We start from the raw sequence: 21748 nt of genomic DNA, 5'->3' as shown, positions 1-21748 counted from the left end.
TCCTTTCTGGTGACCATGGTTTGACCTCAGAGTTGGAGAGTTGTTTTTGTTGGTTCATTTTTGTTGGTTCATTTGCTTTGTTTTTTTTTTTTTTTAATGTCTCATAACTTTTATCTGTCTCTCTCTTTCTGACTTATTTTGTTGAGCACAATCCCTTCAAGTTCTGTCCATGTCTTTGCCAAAGGCAGGGTTTCTTCTTTTTATATCTGAATAATATTCGACACCTTCATTTTCCAGTCATCTGTCCTGGGGCATTTTGGTCAAAACAGGATTATATAAGTGGGAGCGCTTGCGCACTATTAGAGGGAATGTAGGTTACTGCAGCCACTGTAGAAAACCACATGGAGGTTCCTCAAAAAATTGAAAGTAGAACTATAAGTTCCAGCAACCCCTCGTCAGGCTGTATATTCAAAGAAAATAACATCACTATCCTGAAGAGATATCTGAGTTCCCATATTCATTGTAGTGTTATTCACAGTAGTCACGCTATGGAAACAACCTAAGTGTCTAACAGATGAATGGATAAAGAGAGTCTGAAGTATGCATATAACGGGATCATCAGTCACAAAAAGAAATTTTGCCTCTTGGAATAAAATGAATATGGAAGGCATTATGCTAAGTAAAATAAGTCAGACACAGAATGACAAATATTGTATAATCTGACTTAAGTATGGGGAGGAAAAGGTCAAACTCAGAGTCAATGAGAGTAAGTGGGAGAAAAGGGAGATGTTGGTCTGAAGATACAGGCTTTCAGTTATTAGATGAATAAGTTTTGGGGACCTGATGTTCAGCATGATGACTACAGTTAGTATAGTTTGTATTTGAAATGTGTTTAAGAAAACCAAAGCAAACTTAAAAATGTGATGAACAAAAAAATACAGAATTATATTCAGTTGTGGATCAAATATAATGACATATGTGAGGAGGGTTTTGAGAGAAAAGACTCACATGCAAAATCCTTATTCAGTAATACAAAGGATGCAATTCTGTTTATAACCTGGGTGTCAGTTACCATAAAGTCCAGTGGGGGCCACAAGACACAAAAGACTCTAAGACTCTAAGTCCAGTGTAGCTGGTGTGGAGGGAAGTTTCTTGGCGAATATTTGAACTGGATCCTCTATCATCATTCCGGGAAGAATTTTTCCTTGGGGCTCTAAAAACAAAATGGAATCATCAAACCCACATTAATGAATAATTTATGCTAATAAACAATGCAGGTGTATGGACTCCATTTATAAACATTAGATTTTTAACCATCCCCTGCTTCCATGGTGATCATAATTTTAGACACTCCCAAAACAACCAGACTTCAGGAAGAACTAAGTTTGCCTGGCCATGTGCACCCAATGGGATACCGGTAGCCACAGATGCTGAAATGATGAGGTTGACCAACTCACCAGATTGAATCCATATGTCTCCTTTCCTCAGCGACACACACTGGGATCCATTTTGGAATGTATTTATTCCCTTTAGGGACACACTTAGAAAGGAAGGAGTAGGAACAGCCTTATTCTTTGCTCTCTGTGTGTTTGTATCCTTGTCCCGACCTTAATTCTGAGCTCTGTGGTGGATTCACTGTGAATCCCCACCCTCCACCCATCCCACTGCAGGTTCAGTCCAACACCCTTGTGTGCAGAGTCGGTGCTCGATCACTACCTGCTGGGTGCAGAAGGAAGGAGTGATGGACTAGCACATGAACACTTGCTCTGTGCCAAGCACTCTAAAGAGCAGAGGCTATTATTATGAGGCCCATTTTGCAAACTGTAGCTCGAGAGGTTAGTTTCTTGCCCAGTTTCACACAGTCCATAATTGGTAATGTTGGGATTTGAACTGCATGGGCTGATTCAGTTAACTGTTTTTTTTTTTTTTAAACCATGTTACCACTCCAACCTCTGCATATTATGGGTTGTCAAAAATGATGGGGCTGATGGAGCAACTTGAGGCAGCATCACATTTTGGGTGACCCATAGTATTTCCCCCTTAGTGTCAACTCAAGGAGCATGTTAGGTACTAAAGGAAGTGGGTTGGTCATTTGTTGAAGTAAAAAGCTGATAAAGACACTAATGTGGGCTCAGGAATTAGCTCAGAGCTCTAACTTAAAGATTTGGTTTCAAAATCCAGCTCCTGGCCAACCTTTCAGATGATGACAGTGAAGACAACTGACAAGTGGAATTAAAGGAGAAATTTTGGAAATTAATTGCCCTTAGGCATCTCATCAGGAAAGAGGTAACCAGTTAATCTGTGGGCAAAGAGCCATCTCAGTAGGTGTTTATTGAGCATGTCAAGGTGCTTAATGCCACTGGGAACTTGGAGATGCATGCACCAAACCTTTTGTCTTTGAGAAGCGCCTGTTGAACGAGGATATGTCTTCTTTATAGATAGCAACTTAGGGGCCTCCTCAGTTGGCTGCCAGTGGCCACCGTTTGGGAGGGCAGCTTGGTGGTCCTCATTGTTCATCAGGCCAGCTGTGACCAGCAGACGAGCATTCTGGTGAGATGGCTCTGGCTAGAGGAGCCAACTCCCTTGTTGGCTGTTGGGTCCAGCTTCCTGGCTTCCAATTTCTCTGGCACATTGCAAGTGCTGCAGCGAAGGGCACCAGAGGCCAGCTGAGCAGCAGGAGCAATTGTTCCATATGGGGAGCTGCCACCTCGTCCATGCTCCTGTTGGGCTATGAGCAAGTTCCAAGTAATTAAGTGGATTGTGTTCTAAAGTCTTCTGACCACCAGCTTGGACATCTTGGCCAATGCCATCATCATCTTGGCAGCCAGACCAGCACTAGGGTGACCCTGCCCTTGTGTCCACTCTGCCTGGAGGGGACTGATGGAGAGGACTCAACACGCTTGGAAGTTCTTGTACTTAGGGACTAATTACTCTCTTTTGAAATCTACATTTGCAACCAGTCATAGCTTATGGTGCTGGGTCTGTCATGGCAACTGAAAGCATATCTGAAAATAAAACATCACTTTTTCTTGCCTATATACCATAAAAGTGCAAGAAATGCATCTCTTTTTTAGCTTAACATGGTAATGAGAAAGTATTAAGAGTGTAGAGGTGTGTGCAACATATGTGAGTGAGTAGATGCCATAGTGTGTGCTAACTTTGGAAGTGTGTGTATGTGAGAGAGAATGAGCACGTACGGGTGCTTGTGCACATGGGGACTGTGTGTGCAGCTGTCTGGCTATGGATGTGTCCTCTGAGTCTGCATGTCCTAGGATAAGGGCTGGATGTAGGCCTGAGATTGTGTATGTCAGGTTTGAGGACAGGTCTCCAAGTATGTGCATGTGCAGTGCTGATGTGTGTGTATGTGTGGACACAGCTGATTTCTGTGTGTGTCTATGTATAATACTGTGGTGTGTGTATTTGTGTAATGTAGCTGAGTGTGTGCACAGTGCAGGTGTGTATAGAGCTGAATGTACGTGTGTACATGTATGTATACTTGTGAGTATGCACATGCATGTATATGAAGACAAACACTATTGCATGATTTGCTATATCCCTGTATTGTTTGGTGACACAAGGTGTCTAGCATTGGGAAGCTTTCTCTCTGGTCCTTGTGTTCTCAACTCTTGGGAAGATCCAGCCAAATCACGAGGGGTACAGCTCTCTTTGGGGAGAGGGCCCAAGCCTATTCCACAGCCCTGACAGAATCAGAAGACTTAAAGATAGGAGTGCCCGGCCCCCACCTGGTCAGCCTCAACCTAGTTTATGGGGTTTCTGGACAAGGTGAAAGTTATACAGCCCCCAGTGAGTTAGTGCACATCTGTCACCCATTCATTCCTGTGATGGACATGCATTATAGACCAGGGCTATTTCCTTTGGCTTGAGCCGGGGTCAATGAGAGCTGCGTGAGCAGATTCACTCCTATAATTGACAACGATGATGGCATTCACATCTCTCCGAGGCTCCTGTTCCCCACAGTCATTGCTGTGGGCTGGCTGCTACAGGTGAACACTTTCACGAGGGGTACAGCTGGAGGCCTGGAGACACCCCTGGGCAGAATCAAGATTCTGGAAGTAGAGCAGAGAAATGTCTCCCAGGGTAGGATACTCAGGGGCTGAGCAGCGGGACATGAAGTCTTCTGTATCAGGGTGGGGAATGGGGAGGCCCCCTGGGGAGTGTGGCCTACAAGGGTGTCTGCAGGGCTTGGTCCTTCCAGTGTCCAGAGTCTTCCAGTTAAACTCTACTTTCCTATCTGTTGAGATGCTTTTTGTTTTTTTAAACTTCAGTATGGAACAGAAAAAACTAATACTGATGAAATTTTCTTCAATATATATTTATTGAGTGCAAATTATTTAAAAATTGTCCCTGACTGGACCCAGGTGACATTCTCCCTGCCTGGTGTCATTCTCCGTGTGACATTGATGGGGGAAGAAGAGCAGAGACTGTAGACAACAACAGAAATGGCACATGAAGGGGGAAGCTTACCCCAACCAGGGAAAGGCCCAGGTCGGGGAGGGCTCCTGAGGGCACAGAGGGATTAACCAGATGTCCGGGAGTGAGACAAAGAGGCACCTGCCACTTGTTCACACCACAGGGACCCAGAGGCATGAGGGGGAAGTGAGTGTGGCCTGGAGCTGGTCAAAGAGAATTAGTCTGGGTGTGCTCTGCTTTGTCCGAGGAAGTTGGGCTGACATTGCCCAGCACCGTGAGCAGCGTGACAAGCTTTGGCAGATTGGCAGGAGTCCTTCCCACAAAGTGGCTATTTCTAACTCTGCTCCCCACTTTGCTTCTGTGGCTTTGTTGATGTCAATGGTAAGGAAACAAATTATGCTGGCAGGGCGCTGGGCTTTCTTGCAAGTCGCAGTCTTGTTGGCTGCTGGAGCTCTCCCTGGATTGCTTATACTACAGTAAAGCCCAGGGGAGTGTGAATGGAAAAGTACCTGTAAATATTAAGGTTGATTCCAAAGGCACATTATCGTTGTGTTGTGTAATACCCTCTGGTGACATTGAGGCCTTATTAATAACTAAACATCTGTCACAACTGTAATTATATTTCTTGTGCCAGGATTGTGTTTCTACCATTGTCCTGCTTCAACACGGAAGGGAGGGTGTGAATTATTTAGGCAACTGACTTTGAGTAAATAATCAAACAGCACTGTACAGGCAGTAAGTTTCTGTCAACTCCTTGCAGAACCTCAGAGTCTCGGCTGACGTTCCCTTGATGTGCTCACAAATCTCTCTGAGAACATCGCCCTGGACCCCCGATGCGGCTGCCTGAGCAACCTGGAGAGGGGAAGCCTGAGAATGAGGAAAAGGGGGACAGAGGAGCCCTCCAAGGGGGAGAGGAGCCGCCGAGGAGCCAGGCCCCCGACTTCCCCACTTGGCAAGTCTTCTTCCCCCAACCCCCTTGGGGAAACAAGCTTTCTCGTGTTTGCTCAGGACTTGCTTGTTTTCAGCCCTCAGGTAGGGGTGGTGCAGGGCTGGGAGCTTTGCTGCTGAGTGTCAGTGTGGGGGGACGAGAACCATGAACAGGACATCTGGTGGGGGGGGACCTGTCAGGATGCCTGTCCATGAGGACAGACTTTTTCCTGGATGGTGGAGTCTGACAGCTTTTCACAGACAGTATTTGAGATGTGTAGATGGGTGAGGGGCTGCGTTTGAAAGCTGACTCTATCAGCGACGGAGGGAGGATGGGCGTGCTTGTTGTCAGGAAAAACAGCAGCAGATAACATTTATAGAGCGCATACAGTGTGGTCACAGGCGAGCTGGAGAATTGCATGGATTGTTTCAATTAATCTTCCCAATAACTCCATAGGGGTGTTATTAACCCTAGCTTTCCAGGAGAAAAGTAAGAGAAACTTTAAATAACTTTCTCCCTATGGCACAGTTAAAGGCAAAGCCTGGGTTCCTCACCAAGTCTCTGCGTCCAAAGCCTGTATTTTTAACCACTGGACACCCTGCCTCTCCCATCTCTGGGTGCAGAGGGAGGGGTGTGATGCATTTCCAAGCTCCAGGTTTCCCCAAGTTTTGATCCTTCTCTCTTTCCTTTCCTTGGAGACATTCATTGCTATAAAAATTCAAGAGGAATGTCAGCTCTGGGTGGTTTTGTATGGAAGGACATTTTGATCTGTGTGATGCTGGCACCGAGGAGTTGGTCTGTGGTGAGTCTTATAAATGGGTATGTCTGTAATGGCCTCTCAGAGGCTGCTGGAATGGGGTCTCCGGCTTTCTCTGCCACCAGATCAAGGGGTGGCCCCAAGTGTTTATGGTGGGAGTCGTGAGGTTAGGGTTAAGATTGCAGGGGGGTCATGGAAGTTAAAGGGCTTCTGAAAACTCTAGTTCCTGATTTTCAGTGGTTCCTCCCAGGAACTGAGAGCTGGGCATTAGGGCCCAGCACAGGATGCTCTAAGACTATCCAGAACATTCTCCAACACAGATCATTGTTTGGGAAATTAAAGGTGGGAGCAGATGAGATCATTGGCCAGGGCATGCTGGCCTGTGGGTCTTCTCCATGAGCCGAGGAAAGGCCTTGAAGAGGAAATGTGGAGCTGGAAATGGTGTTTGCTGAGGGGCAGGTTGTGAGGGTTGACTAGGATGGCATGGGCTGGGGCCTCCCATCCCAGCTCGCCCCTTCCAGGAGCAGCATTGCGACAGGAAGTGGGGTTCAGTTCAAGAGCCACATTCCTGGGTGGTCCCCCCAAGATGGGATAAGTGGGAGGATCCTGGGCCTTTGTCCTAGGAAAGAGGTCATGTTGATGGAAGGAGGGAAGGATTTGGGGTAAAGAAGCATTTCTTCATGTCCTAGGGCGACTATGGCAAATGACAACTATGGTTGATACCACAAAGGAAAAGGATGGTTGTTTGCCTTAGTAGATATGAAATTTCACGTGGTCACAGGCAAGGATGTCTGTGGCTGTCAAAAAACCCTTTCTGCTCACTTATTTTATCACTTGTTCCCCTGATTTTTTGGATTTAGAATTGGGGGTGAGAACTCTGCTCATAAATCAGGCAGTTTAGACTCACCCATCTCTGGGGTCAGCAATAATCCAAGTGGAATAAACCAGTTTCTCCCAAGGCATCAACTTCCCCCTCAGGGTGAACATGAACCCGAGAGCTGAGGTCGCTAGGGCTGAGACTTGTCCCCATCACATGCTTGACCTTTGCTCAAACACAGACACACACAACATTTTTGCTTTTCCTGCCTTGGGGGCACATCCACACATTCAGCAAAGATCTCTGCGTGGTGGGCAGAGGCCTAAAAAGGGAGAATAAGATGAGGTGATGGGGAGGAGTTCTGCTGTCAGGTTCTCATAGGGGAATGGGGACACAGTGCACCAGGAACAGCTGGGGGGTTTGGGGGGAGGGGGACTCTCCCTGTCCTTCAGGTCCTTGACTGCTCTTCAGAAGAGTACAGCCAGGCTACTGGAACTGGCTTACAGAGCATCAGGGGGCTCCTTGGATCCAAAACATTTTGGGCAGTGACCAGGGTGGGCAAAATTATAGAGCAGGGAGGAGTTACCTCCTGCCCCAGCTTCCAGTCCCAGGTCACTTTCACGCCTCCTGGTTCCATGTTGGCTGCAAGTAACGCAAGCCCAGTAGAGACCTCTGAAGTGAAAGGGACATGTTAGACCTTAGGCTGAGGTTAAGGGCAGTGTCTCACAGAGTCTCAGCCCTCTTGAGTGGTTGTGGGGAAAACCTAAGGGGATATAGATACCCCAAGAAAGATGGTTCTCTGCCTGTCCATATCTCTGGACCTGATGAAAATCATCTCTGTCACATAGCTGCCAATTTGGCTGCCAGCCTCTGCTGGGAATCAGTGTGGTCTTAATTCTGTGTAATTGCTACTCAGCCTTGATCAAAGCAACGGTGCTTGATAAGGAGGGGCAGAGGGTATGGATATGGCCACCTCCCTTGTAAGTACATGTGGAAGAGGCAGAGACACAGTGCTCTCCCTCACCACAGTTCCTTAAGAGAGTGGTTTTGCATCCCATTTTTGGAGGCTGGCTCCCATTAAATGTTGGTAAGGTGCTTGCTGTTAGTGTTCTGAAAGAACATAGTTCTCATGAAGCCCAGAAGCAAGTGCTCTCTCTGATGGAGCCAAGTAACAGTGGGACAGATAAAGCTCCAGAGGCCAGGCAGTGGGGTGTGGTAAGCAATCCTATGCAGAGGCAAGGACTGGAGAAATGGGTGACCCCCTCCCCATCTTCAGTCTTCCTCAGCTTGCCTCCTGTATGCCTGCTGTAGACATGTGGAATTCCCCAGGTTGTCTATTCTTAAATCTTTGCCAAGTTACAGTCAGCGTTTTTTCTTGATGCATCTGGAGGAAATGACCTGTAGATGGAGACCTTCTCTACTGCTGTCCCTCACACAGCAGTGAACACCCATCTTGCCTGTCGCCTGCCAACATACTGACTGATGGCATTAAAGGATATTATTCCTTTTTTCATCTAGATGATGGGATTTAGGGCTCTTTGGGTCTCCTGTTTGCAGCTGACTCACAGATGGCCAGCAGACTCAGGACACCATCTGGTAGAGTCCGCAGTGTACAAAGGGGTGCCTACAGAGGGCCGGTGGCTTCACCATGCTGCAGCAAGTAAACAACCTTACTACCATGGGTTGCTCCACCCAATCTGAAGAAAATGTTTCTGATATGGGGAGAAATGGATGTGCACTATTGATATATGAGCTAAAAATAACCCATGTTCCAAACAAAGTGTTTTTTAGTATTTCGAAATGAAAACGTGTAGACAAAGCAAGGATTTAAGATGTATGACTCATTAAATTGCTGACTCTGAAAGCAATGGAAATTCAAAGGGAATTTTTCTCTCTCTATTTCCCTCCCACCCCTGTTCTGAATAGCTTTATAAAGAGAGTCTACATAAACAAGACCCATAAACTCCTTGGTGATTTCAGGTCCTGCGCCTGAGAGGCGGAAGGATCTCAACCTTTATAGCCTGGTTATTAAGCCCGCCTCGCTGGCTGGACGGAATCGTGGACCAGAGAATCTCTGGAGCCGCTGTGCCCAGTTCCTCCCGGTGGCCAGGGCAGCCTTGGTTCCACCGTGGCTACTGAGCCTCCCGCCCCCTGAGAGCTAGCCTGCTGGACCCCAGCCGGCTTGGTTCGGCAGCCTGAACAGGGGTAACCCATCTCTGAGCAGAGGCTTCCAGGTCCTCATTTTGGGAGAGCATCCGCTTGGCACTGCAGCAGGGGCCTGCCGAGGGCACAGCCTTGAGCTCACGGAGCAGCTCTGGGCTCCTCTTGGTCTGTAAAGGGAAGGTTGAATTTCAGCAGTGATGGTGCTGTTTTGCTCACAAAATTTTCCTGAAACAAGTCTTACGGTGAATCCCAGTATTAAAACAGAAGAGAGGACCCATCGTGTTGTGTGGGTGTGCGCACACGCACATGCATGTAAATGCCTAAAGAACCACCTGCAAGTGTCTGTGGCCTGTCTGCCTAGTTCTCGGGACTGTCTAGTTCTCAGGTCAGGGCGAGCGGTAAGTCACGGGGAGTGACTGATGTCCTGTGGGCCCTCTGGTGCTCACACCTGTGCTAATCCAAGCACATTCACTGTGTACCAGGTACTATGCTGGGTGTTGGGAATCAAGCATGATTGATTCCCTTCCTCACGACGTTTATGGGCTCATGGGAAGGAAGGATTAGTACTCACCATAGAGTCTACATGCAAGCATAAATTCAGGCTCAGGGCACGGTGACCCCTGAAGCCCCACCAGGGGTTCAGCTACATAAAATAAGTAGCCATAGGTCCATCCAGCTAGGCCTCACTTGTTGTTATTCATGTGGTCACATTATTCCTCACGTTTTCTCACTCAACAGTTATGATCAGCATCCTTCTCTGTTGTGATTTATTTAGCTTGTCCACTGTTGATGGCTATTTAGATGGTTCTGTTTTTGCTCACCTAAGTAGGGCTGCAATATATAAGGATATAGCCACACACACAAATACACTTATATATGGATATATTTATCCTTATGAACTTGTGTAAGTATATCTAAATATAAATTTTCTAGAAGTGAAATTTCTGGGTCAGAAAGTATGTACATTTTTCCTTTTGCTGGATTTGCCAAATTGCTCTTCAGAATTATTGTATCAATTTACCTAAGAGAAGGACTTCTGAGGACAGGGGACATCGCAGTGGAGGGGAAGACAGCAGTGGAAAGGGTTTGAAGGTGATCAGTAGAGTAGCGTCCCTTGGCAAGGGAGAGGGCATAGGATCAAGAACACAGCCTTCATGGAGAAAAAAGTGCCCCATGCACAGACAAAGGATACATTCTAGACTTCCAGAAAATATTACACATGATCTTAGCTAGGAGATTGTGGTTGTTTTTTCACCCTTCTGGGAAGTCATTTCCCAATCTCCAGGGAACCCTCCTTTCAACCAGGGGCCATTTGTTCTTACAATAACTAGTAGATTCTAAAGCACAGCATGAAAGATGCCTAGCATTGATGTTAACAGCATTCCTCTAAGTGTGCCATGGTCTGTAGGAGCAGGATTTCTTCGGAAGGGCTTGGGCACCAAGGTTCCATAAGCCTGTCCTCCTGACACTTGCATGGGTCTTGGCAAAGTCCAGAGCATGTCTGGCATCCCAGGATAAGCATGCAATGTCCATTTCACCCAAAGCAGGTAGTCTGAGACAGCTGCATATTAAAACAAAACTTGATTCATGGTAGGACACAATGTTATTTTTTAAAACAAAAATTTCAGCTTTTTATTTTGTGCTTGCAGGGTAGAGGGTGTTTTGGGCAATGACTCTATAATTCTCTATCACCAGAAGCCCTTTTATGGAAAGAATGAGCAGCATTGGGACAGACCATATTCATCTAGTGTGCTCCTGGTGTTTGTATCAAATTTTAATTTGAGCATTTTGCTGCTATTGAGAAAGTGGGGCAGGGGGAGGGGGAGACAGTGGATCTGTGCCCTCCTCATCTTGCTCTTAGCAAAGACTGCCTGAAACAGCTCTTTCCCGCAGGTTCAAGCCAGTCATGCCCATTGCAGCATCTAGAGGGATTTGTAGAGACAGAGTGACCCCTCAGCCTGCCGGGTCCCCTGGATTCTCCCACTGCAGCCGAGCCCAGCTCTCCTTCCCGGGTCCACATGTTGCCACTGCAGGGGCCTCTTCCTTCTGGAATTCTTGTCTCTCTTTCATGCAGCTACTACTGTTTTGTAGTAAACAATTTCAAACTCATGGGCACAAAGCAGCAAACCCCGTCTGTCTGTGCTCATGGAGCCTCAGGTCAGGTACCCGTGAGTATGACGCCTCTCTGCTCTGTGACATCTGGTGCCTTCACTGGAAAGATTGGGTGGCTTGGGCCATTTTGTGGCCACTTGGTGCCTGGGCTGGGATGGTTGAAGGACCAGCTAAGCTGGAACATCTACATATGACTTTTTATGTGGCTTGTGCTACTTACACTCTGGCATCTGCGTTCTAAGATGAACAACTAGGGACCATCTGGGACCTGGCTGTTTCTTCTCAAGTGATTTCCCTTAAAAGCATCACTTCTGGCATATTTTAGTGGTCAAAGTAGTTGCAATCCTCCTAGATTCAGGGGGAGGAGGCACAGATAGCATCTATCAGTGGGAAGAAGTTTAAAGAATTTGGGAACCACATTGTGAAACTACCACCTTTCTTTCCCTCTGCCTCTGTTCCCATGATGCATCTCTTTCACCTCTTCTATGTCTTCCTGGGTAGCTTGGAATATAAGACCGCTGGAGGGAGTTAAGTAAAGGAGCTTCCTGAGACAACTTGGGGCATTCTTTTGTTAAAAAGGTATTTATCTCTTGAGGTTGTCCTAACCTGGTATGTGCCAGACTCCAGGAAAGATAGGGTGGAAACACCACTTGGCACATACAGGCAGAGACAGTACCTGGAAGAGGGTTTTGGTTTTTTTTTAAAGTTTATTCATTTAGGCATACACAACTGGGGTACAGGCCAGAGGTGCAGGGGCAGTGAGAGGATTCACCAGAGACAGAGTGGGGAGCAGAACAGGCAGATCAACGAAATGCACTGCTGAGGGTAGCAGCGGGCAGGTCAGGAGAGGTCTGTTGCGTCATGTGGGCCAGCTCCGGGGAGGGATTGAACTTGCACTAAAGCGGCTGAGGGTAGCTTGCAGTGCTGTGCTTTAACCAGTTGTACCACGAGGGAGGGCCCGGAATAGACTTTTTTAAAAAAAATTATTTATTTATGCATACAAGACCAAGCAGAACAGACAGACTAACTGAAAGTACACTGCTGAGGGAAGCAGTGGGCAAGATAGGAGAGGTCTGATGTACCATGTGGGTCAACTCCCTGGCCGCAGTGGCTGCAGATAGCTTCATAGTGCTGCACTTTAACCCCTTGTGCTACCAGGCAGGGCCAGTACCTGGAATAGATTTTTGGGAAAAGTGGTAATGAAGCATGTTGCAGGAGACAGTGACCAGGGCCAAAGCATATCATTATTCAGGGGACCCATCCTCAGCTCCAGGGCATTGCTCTGAGTGTTTAATAGTTGGAACCTGCTCCCAGAGGTCTTTGATGGGACTTGTTAAAGGGAAGGCAGTAATCTGTTCCACTGCGCTGCCATTAGTCCAGTGTCTGCCTCATTCCCTTTCTGGGTCATCTTTGCATTTTGTCTTTGGGGGAACAGATGGGTCTCAGTCCTGTTTCTGAGTCATTCTACCCTGCTGCTGATTCTTGTCACCTGCTGCCATCTACGGGCTTAGCATGGCCCAGTCTCCGGCAGCTTCACTTTGGGACCACCCGAGACCCGGGGCCATCTCCTGTCTGTGCAGCTGTTGTCAAGTCAGCACTCTCTTGAGGTAGAGCGGGGAGGTTGCTGAGGACGGCATGATTTCCTCTGCTAGACCCTCTCTCAAGTCCCACAACAGCACTAACACATGGCAAGTGGCTATAAATCAGATTTTACTGAAGGCTTGAGAGTAGCAGGGAAATTTCATTGTAGGAAAAAAAATGACATTTTTGTTGGGTACAAAGAACCCTTCTTTGAGTAAACTTAGTTTTAAGGGGACTTTTAATACTGGATCCTTTTGGCAGTCTGAGGAAAACTATTTCATATGTTTTTAAATTTATGAAATAGAGTAATTGAGGCAACTCTAAAGGAAATAGTATCAACAGATGAAACAAAGCAATGGGTGATACAATAAGGCATGTGCGCTTTTGTTGGTACATTAAGTAATAAGACCTAGCAGTTGGTGTAGTAATAACAAAAATGTGAAGTTCTATAATGGTAAATGGAAATAATGTTGGAAAAAATTGCAACAACTGTAAACTGATTAGAAAATATTAGTGGCAAAGTCACAGTACTGCTAATTCCACTTGCCCTGTGGCTTGTCCTCATAATTGAAGAAAATCCAGGATTTCACATAGAGGTTAGTGAAAATGGAGGTATGTTCTTCCTCATCCCAATTCGGGAACCCCTTGAATTCTACTCACAGGCCTCCCGGGAGGCTTGGAGCCCCCTCTCGGGACTGGAGGCCACTAGCCCCCCATCTGGCCATTTCTTAGCCTGATTTCCCTGCCCATCGACAGCCCTGCTTCTCCGTCTTCAGATACGGTGCTTCTTTCCTCGGGACCCCCAGGACACATTTCCCTCTCTCCTCCAGAAAGCAGATCTTCCAGGACAGGGCTCAGCGCCCTCTGACTTCCTCTCCTGAAGGAACAATCCTTACAACTCAATACACCTGGGCAGTAGGCAAAAGGAGTCATATTTTAGCAAATATTCACACTGGTGCAGGTTAGGATTAAGGCAGCACCCGAGTCAAGAAGTAAGTGAACTTCCCATTCCAGGACAGGATAACTGGTATTTGATTACTTAGGGAGACACTATAATTTTGAGGGAAAACTCACAAGAGTTTAACATGGAAGATTCAGACCTTTACAATCTTCTAAAAGTGTGAAGAAAAGACCTCTGACCATCTTCCAGGCTTCGTGGTGAGGCCGGAACCGGAAGAAGGTTCCTATGACATAGGAAAGATAAAGGACATGGTCATAGATTGGAGGGAGGACAGGGATTAGGAGGTAGGGGGACGAGAAGTTTTGCTTCCACTTCTGTCTTAGCACCTGGGGCCTGGGCGTCTGTCTCACCCTTCACGGGCATGTGGAAGCCCCCTTAGGCAGGACACTGCTCCAAACCGCTGCTTCCTAGTTCAGTGTGTGGAGTGTGCGGCCAAGGAGCATCTGAGTCTCATACAGCCTCCTGGGGCAGGGTCATTAAATGGAGGGGAGCTAGCCCTCCATGGGGGCACACTCAGGGGCCCCCAGAACAGAGGGTGCGTGCATACTCCTCGACCACACCTGGGGGAGGGTGCAGTAGAGAGCCAGGCCTGTGTGGACACAGTGAGAGGAGGCTGGGCAGAGGGCAGGTCCAGAGGAAGCTTTGTGCAAACTCGCAGGAACCCCAGTTCACATTTTAAACCTCAGGTTTAGAGCTAGGAGAATCCCTGCGACCCAGTGACAAGACATACTACTCTCAGGACACAATGTGAGAGACTAAATTTTTTAAAAATAAACTTTAGCTGGGAGTAACATTTTTAAATTCACAGAAACTTTGAGAAGTTAGTACAGTTCCCAAACACCCAGCACTCAGGTTTCTCATGACTAGGGCACGTGTATAAGAGGTCATGAACCTTTATGGACACACTTGATTCGGGCGCCTTTGGATTTCATCTAATATTCTTTCTTGCTTCCTGGGTCTCCTCTAGGACATGACATTACATTTAGTTGTCATGTCTCATCAGGCTTCTCTTGACATGACAGTTTCTCAAACTTTTCTAGTTTTTAAAGACCTTGACAGTCAGGTATTTTGGGGAATGTGTGTCAGCTGGGATTTATCTGATGTTTTTCTCATGATCAGATTGGAATTATAAGTTTGGGCAGGGAAGACCGCAGGTGGAGCATGCCATTTTTATCACACTTTATCAAGCATGCACAAAAATTTGCATGCAGATATAGTGCATTATATTTATTTAGAACTGTTTAGATATGAGTAAATATTATATTGATTTATACAACTTTATTAATAATCATCCAAAACTGAAAACAACCAAAATGTCCTCCAATAAGTGAATGAATAAACAGAATGTTGTGCCTCTGTAATGTTGAATATAATTCAGTGATAATCGGCATTGAGGTGTCAAGCCACAGAAAGACCCAGATAGATTTGCACTGACATATGTAAATGTAAGGAATCCATCTAGCAGGCTACTGTGTGGGTCCAACACCATGATGGCCGTGGACTATCATGAGCTATAGAAACACAAAATTTCAATGGTCAGCAGAAGTTTGGGGATAAAGGGAGAAAGTTAAAAGAGTAAGCACAGGGTATTTTTTTAGAGCAGTGAAACATGCCATGTTATATTGCAGTTGTGGCCACACGGCAGTATGTGTTTGTTAAAGTCTATTGCACTTCAGCACAAAGAGTGAATCTTAATATATGCAAATTCAAGAAATCATTTAGGAGGCCAGTAGAATCTCAGGACGCAATACAGAATGTGATCAATCTGTCCTACCAGCCGGCTGGCTAGGGTATGAAATCAATCATATTCCATGATTTGGGGTTGGAGGAAGTGTTCACACAAGTAACTTTACAAATGGAAGGAATCTGTAAAACTGAAGGCAAATGTAAGCATTTTAGTGTCTAGAGTTATTTCCCACAGGTGTATGTGTTATCAATTCTGGTGTTATTATAACTGCATACACCAACGAAACAAGAAAATGGATGCTGGGTGGATGGATCCAGATATCTCGTTATAGTAATAGGAATTTACAGACAACTGAGGGGACACAATTATAATGACCCATGCAGTAGTAGCATTGGAAACCAGTGTGCACCCTTGTTTAGCTTCATGTGAACACATGGTTGTTACATATAGAAATGTGTGTAGATATGTGCACATCCCTGGGTTAATACATGCAGTGATGCAGCAATGCCTCAATAGCAACAAACTCACATAGGGCTCAGAGTCTGGTTGATAATCCCATTCTTTAATTGAAGAGACCAGGGCAGGAAACAAGTGAGAAGTGCACATGATGAGTGTGGAGCACCTTGCAATGCCAGAAAGGATGGATGTACTCAAGCCCAGGAGTCAGGGTCTCCCCAGGGCCAAGGCTGCAGTCACATTTTTTTTTTTTAATTTATTTATTCATACAGAACTGGGGTATAGGCCAGATGCTCAGGGACGGTGAGAGGCTTCACCAGAGACAGAGTGGGGAGCAGAACAGGCAGATTGACGAAGTACACTGCTGAGGGGAGCAGCGGGCGGGTCAGGAGAGGTCTGGCTCGCCATGTGGTCTCCTCCGGGGCAGGCGGCAGGCGGGAATTGAACTCATGCGGAAGTGGCTTCAGATTCTCAGTGCTGTGCTTTAACTCGCTGCGCCACCAGGGAGGGCCTGCAGTCACATTTTTATAATTAAAAAATTTAAAAAGTTTTTTTTTTACATCATTCTTCATTTTCATACAAGGTATGCTTTATCATCTCATGTATGGTCTCCAAGGAGTTCCTGCCACCAGTTCACCCGTGCACCATAATCCTTGTGCTCTTCCACCCTGTTTTGATAAAAATGTCCTCCTTCCCAATACTGCCACCCCCAGCTGCAGTCATTTTAATCACAAAAAAAGCTGCATTGTCTTATTACTCACACTATATATATTCATGGTTCCATATGGATTTATATACATGATTGAGAAAGTATAGAAAAGAGGAAGAAAGGAGGGAGAGAGGGAGGGGATGAAGGACAGAAGGAAGGAAGAGGAGATAGAATCTACTATATAGAAAAATTACAAATAACTAACATAAATGCCCTGCCCTCCTAGGGGTGGGGCATAGTTCCTCTTAGCTTAAGTGTAGTCTGCATATAGAAACTTCCTTCTAAAGGAGACAATATAAAAACAGGAAAAAGAAATTTTACAGTGGAGAGTCCCGATAAACACACCTCAGCCAGGTAGTTAGCAGTGACTATTGCAGCGCCCAGGTTTTCTCTGAACATCCTTATTCAGGTTAGTTGGGTGAACACTTGGGAGCATGACCAGTGAGTAATAACAACCAACTTATCAACTTTTTCTTTCATGGACCATGATAACCCAAGGGTGTGGTTTCCAAAACTTACTTCTATTTCTTAAGACATCATCAAGTGTAGCTTCTTTTCTTGTGCCACTAGGATGTTTCCTTTCCTATATGTTACAATGTCATCTAATAATTCTTATTGTAACATGGCATTTGCTAATTGGTGGCATTTGAAGCCCATCTGACCTACAACTATGGGTCCTGTGTGCGAATCTTCTCTTTTCCTGACTGCTGCTTTTCTTGATGCAGAGAATTCATACAACTAGCAAGAACAGGGGCACTGATTCCAATTTTCTATCTGAAAAGCCTTTCATGTTTTATTTTCATTAAAAAGATCCTATTTGCAATATGTTTTCTTCTATAGCATATGCGGGGAGGCATTCTTGATTTCTGGAACTCTTTATTGCACTTTAAATGTTCACTAATAGGTAAGTGGATAAACAAATCATGATAAATCCATACAGGGAACTAGTACTCAGTACACTATTGTTGCATCAAATCATAGATGCATTTCAAAAATGCAGAAATGAAGAAGCCGGTCAACAAAAGTGCATATAATGCAATTCTATTTCTATAAAATTCTAGAAAATGATGACTATAATGATTCCCAAGGGTGAGGAAGGTAGATTGGGGAAGGGAGAGAAGACAGCTGGGAGGAAACTGGGACAGAAGTTATGTATATTATCTTGACTGTGGTGGTTTCACAGGTGAATACCTCTACTAAAAACTTATCAAGTTGTTTCCTTGATATGCAATTTAGTGTTTGTCAATTATACCTCAATAAACCTGTTTTCAATATGAGTCTTCATGTCATTTTGATGGTGATCACATCAGAAATCCCTCCTCCTTCTTTAATTTATGTTTAACGGGCTATTTTCCACTTTGTCTTTTTGCATAAATTCTTAGGTTCATTAATGGTCCTTTGGAAGGAAATGTTACAGTCAGTCCAGATGATCTGTTTTCTAGCTCTTACATTTATTATCTTAATCATCCTATTTGCCATTGTTTATTTTTCTAACATCATGAGTAAATATGTTTCCATTACTTCTGTTAAAATGGTGGCATTTGTCTGTCTCCTGACACAGACAAATACACAGAAGAAAGTCAAAGCCATGGTAAAACCCCCTCCGCAGATACGGCCACTGCTAACATTCCTGCCAGTGTCCTGGCACCCACCCTGGGTGGGCACATTCTATGGGTGCAGCTTCCCCTAGCTGAGCCTCTATGTCACAGCACTTGGTTAGTTAACACAGCATTTCATGCCTCCCAGAAACCACCTTTGCACCCACTTCCAGCCCACTCTCCATCAGCCTAAGGATGATTACTGCTTTGATTACTAACGGCATAGTTTATTTTCCTCTGATTTGACATTTTACTTAAAAGTAACAATGAAGCTGTATTCTATCTTGCCTGTCTTCTTTCACTCAACATTATATTTGCAAGATTGATCCATTTGCATTTAAGTTTATTCACAATCATTTAGATGTAGTCTCTAATGTGTGACTGTGTCATCTCTTTATCCATTTTATTGTTGATGGGCATTTGGGTGGTTTTCAGTTTGGGGCATTATGAATACAGCAGAGAATATACTATAAATATTCTGGTACATGTCTTCTGTAAGCATAAAAATTCTTCTTGAAAACTGGTTATATACCTAACTGAAAAATAGCTGAATCATATACATGCAATTTAGAAGTATATATCTTTGAAAAAATGTGCCGTCCAGGACAAACTTCTCGCTAGCTTGCTTTAATCACTAAACAGTAAGTCATAGACATACTTCAGTGTCAGTATTCATTATATGGACATACCATTCTTTAGTTCTTTAGTTGTTTACTGATGGACATTTACTTTGCTTCTTCCAATTTTTCACCAATATGAACAGTATTATGTTTCACACTCTTGTAGACATCTTTGTTTAATTGATTATCATTTTAGTATAATTGCTTAGAACTGGATTTGCTACTTCCAACATTCATGTGCATTTACATTCTGATATACGTGAAATAAGGTACAAGTTACAATCTCATCAACATTATTTTAGAGGGAATAGATTCCTTTATCCTCAAAACACATGGATTTGAAAAATGTTTTTACTTTCTGTCACTCTAGATAGAAAAATAACCTCACATCTTTGTGCTGTATTTCATTAATAGTGAATTTAACATCTTTTTATAAATTGTATTTCTCATTTCACATACTTTTCTAATCCTATCATAAATGTATAGAAGTTGTTTATATGCTAAGGCTGTAATTCTTTGATTTTTATCTGTGTTGTAAATCTCCTAGGCTTTTATTTATCTTTAACTTGGTTATGTGTATTGTGTTACTATTGTTTTGGCATATATTTTGTTGTTGCTTTTTGAAAATGAATCAATCTAAATCTTTGTCTTCATGGTATCTGGGTTTTGTTTCATACTTTAAAAGACTTTTTGCATTTTAAGATTATAATAGTACTCTATCTTATAGTATAATATGACTTTAATTTTTTACATTGACATCTTTGGTTCGCCTAGAACCATTTTATTTATATGGAACGAAGAGTTATTTTGCAAAAGGCTGGCCAATTGCAACATTTTAATCTCTTGTTTCTATTCTAACTTGAATTAGCACTTTCTGAGCATCTAAAATCCCTAAGTATCTATGTGTCTCTTTCTATACTAAGAATTTGGTTCTGTTGTCTTCTTCATCCAAAAAGTGTTTATATGCCCAGAAGTTTCTAAACATTTGAGGTCTGTCAATTAAATTACTGTCCTTGTGGGGCTTGTATTTTCGAGGAGGTTATCAAGAGAGATAATAAACCATAAACACTAGTTTTATTTCATCTTTTAAATTAGTTTGATAATATTTTAATTGTTATTGATTTATGGTGTATTTTCTTATCAGGTAGAGTTAGTTTTCCACATTAATTATTTTACCTGTTTGTAAACACAATCTCACAGGTGAATTTTGGAATAATTTTCTCAAATTCTAATATAGATCCTATTGGGAGTTTTATTTTGCTTACCTAAAATTTTGAGACTTTAAAGAAATTTAATGCCTTTAATATAGCCTTTTCTTATTTAATAATAACAAATGCCTCTGTATTCAAGTTTCCTTTTATTCAACTGTCCTTCTATATCCCATAGTAGACTTTAAAATTTTTCTCCATTTAGATTGAGTATTTTTTTTGGTTGCTACTGTGAATGGATTTCATTTTGCTTTCATCATGCTTTATATCTTATTACAGCTGTGTATAAGAAAGCTATTGATTTTAATGTATCTATTTGTAACCTGCCACTTAAGTGAATTCCTGTATTGTTCTTAATAGTTTTTCAATCGATTTGGTCTTAGGTTATTTGTGGCATAATGGTAATTTACAAATATCTCAGTGTAGATTGTATTCTTTATTATTGCTAAGTGACCCTCTGTGTCCTGATTAGCCATTTTCATCTTGAATTCAATTTTGTCTGATATTTAAATTGTGGGCTTTGTTTTCTTGTTTGAATTGACCTACACTATTTAGAAGTTTTTTTCTTATTGCAAAAGAAATATTTGCTTGCTATTCAGACACCTACCATTTTCTTCCAACCTCACCTGGCTTACTGAAATTCAGTTCTGGTGCTAACCCCTTGGAGTTAGCGTAGACCCCACAATTTAAGGGCTCAGTTATCCACGAGGTTGTCTTCTCTTAAGATGCCAACCTCATTTTCATGGGGTTTCTATGTCACACATACTTCTGATCCACTGACTACTACCCCTCAGATTTAATAAGGTATAATAATTTGCTAGAATGAGTCAAGGAACTTGGCAAAATATTGTACTGATGGCCACAAAGGATACAACTCAGGAACAGCCAAACCTAGGACATGGAGGGTGAAGCCTGGAATGGATTCTGTGTCCTTTCCCTGTGGGGTCATGGTTCCTCACTTCTCAGGGCACATGGATGTGTTCACCTGCCAGGTGCTCTCCACCAAGCCCAGTGTTAAGCCCAGTGTTTTTACCGGGGTTTCTTTTCTTTTCTTTTCTTTTCTTTTTAAAGATTTATTTATTTATTCATACAGAACTGGGGTACAGGCCAGAGATGCGGAGGGTGAGAGGATTCACCAGAGACAGGCAGATCGACGAAGTACACTGCTGAGGGGAGCAGCGGGCGGGTCAGGAGAGGTCTGCCACGCCATGTGGGCACCTCCGGGGCAGGTGGTAATCGAACTCATGCGGAAGTGGCTTAAGCTTCTTAGTGCTGTGCTTTAACCCGCTGCGCCACCAGGGAGGGCCTTTACCAGGGTTTCTTTACATAGCCATAAGTGATGAAACTATTAGGTGCAATGACTGAACTCAACTTCCAGCTTCCTCCCCTCCCCAGGGGTCAGTGTGACTCAGTGTTTAACCCTCTGATCTCACCATTTGTCTTTCTGGTCTCTGTCTTTCCCATCCCTTACCTAAAGCTATCTTGGGACCGAGGATGAGTCATTACATTAACTTAAGCTCAGGTGGGATCGAGGGGCTCATGAATAATATACTCCTGTTACTTGGGAAATTTTGAGAGTTATGGAAGCTCTGAGCCAGGATCCCAGAACAAAGACCAGAAAATCCCTTCTTGTCCAACTTACATTAGATTTAACAGGACAGAAAAATGTTTATAAGTTAGCCATAATCCCTGTACCCAGAGATAACCATTGCCCAAACAGAGCTGCTTTCTATGCACGTGCCAGCATGTAAATAAAATGACTTTTATGCAAGTGAGACTA

General features: G+C 44.0%; 1 protein-coding gene across 7 annotated transcripts in view; it reads left to right on the top strand.

Annotated features, from left to right (window-relative positions):
* Positions 1–21748, top strand: part of CALN1 (calneuron 1) — a 376527-nt gene that overhangs the window by 21001 nt on the left and 333778 nt on the right. For 3 of the 7 annotated variants that reach the window (XM_012729086.1, XM_012729087.1, XM_012729088.1), the window contains exon 2: positions 5132–5323. The exons of 3 other annotated variants lie outside the window; for them this stretch is intronic. In XM_012729086.1, the coding sequence (XP_012584540.1) occupies positions 5205–5323 (119 nt within the window). In that variant the 5' untranslated portion in view covers positions 5132–5204. One more of the 7 variants, XM_012729091.1, reaches the window with a different exon arrangement.

The sequence above is a fragment of the Condylura cristata genome, unplaced genomic scaffold (genome assembly GCF_000260355.1).
Source record: "Condylura cristata isolate star-nosed mole 26May11 unplaced genomic scaffold, ConCri1.0 scaffold00024, whole genome shotgun sequence".
NCBI lineage: Eukaryota > Metazoa > Chordata > Mammalia > Eulipotyphla > Talpidae > Condylura > Condylura cristata.
The sequence above is the reverse complement of the archived record's forward strand: the minus strand, read 5'-3'. Positions and strand labels throughout refer to the sequence as shown.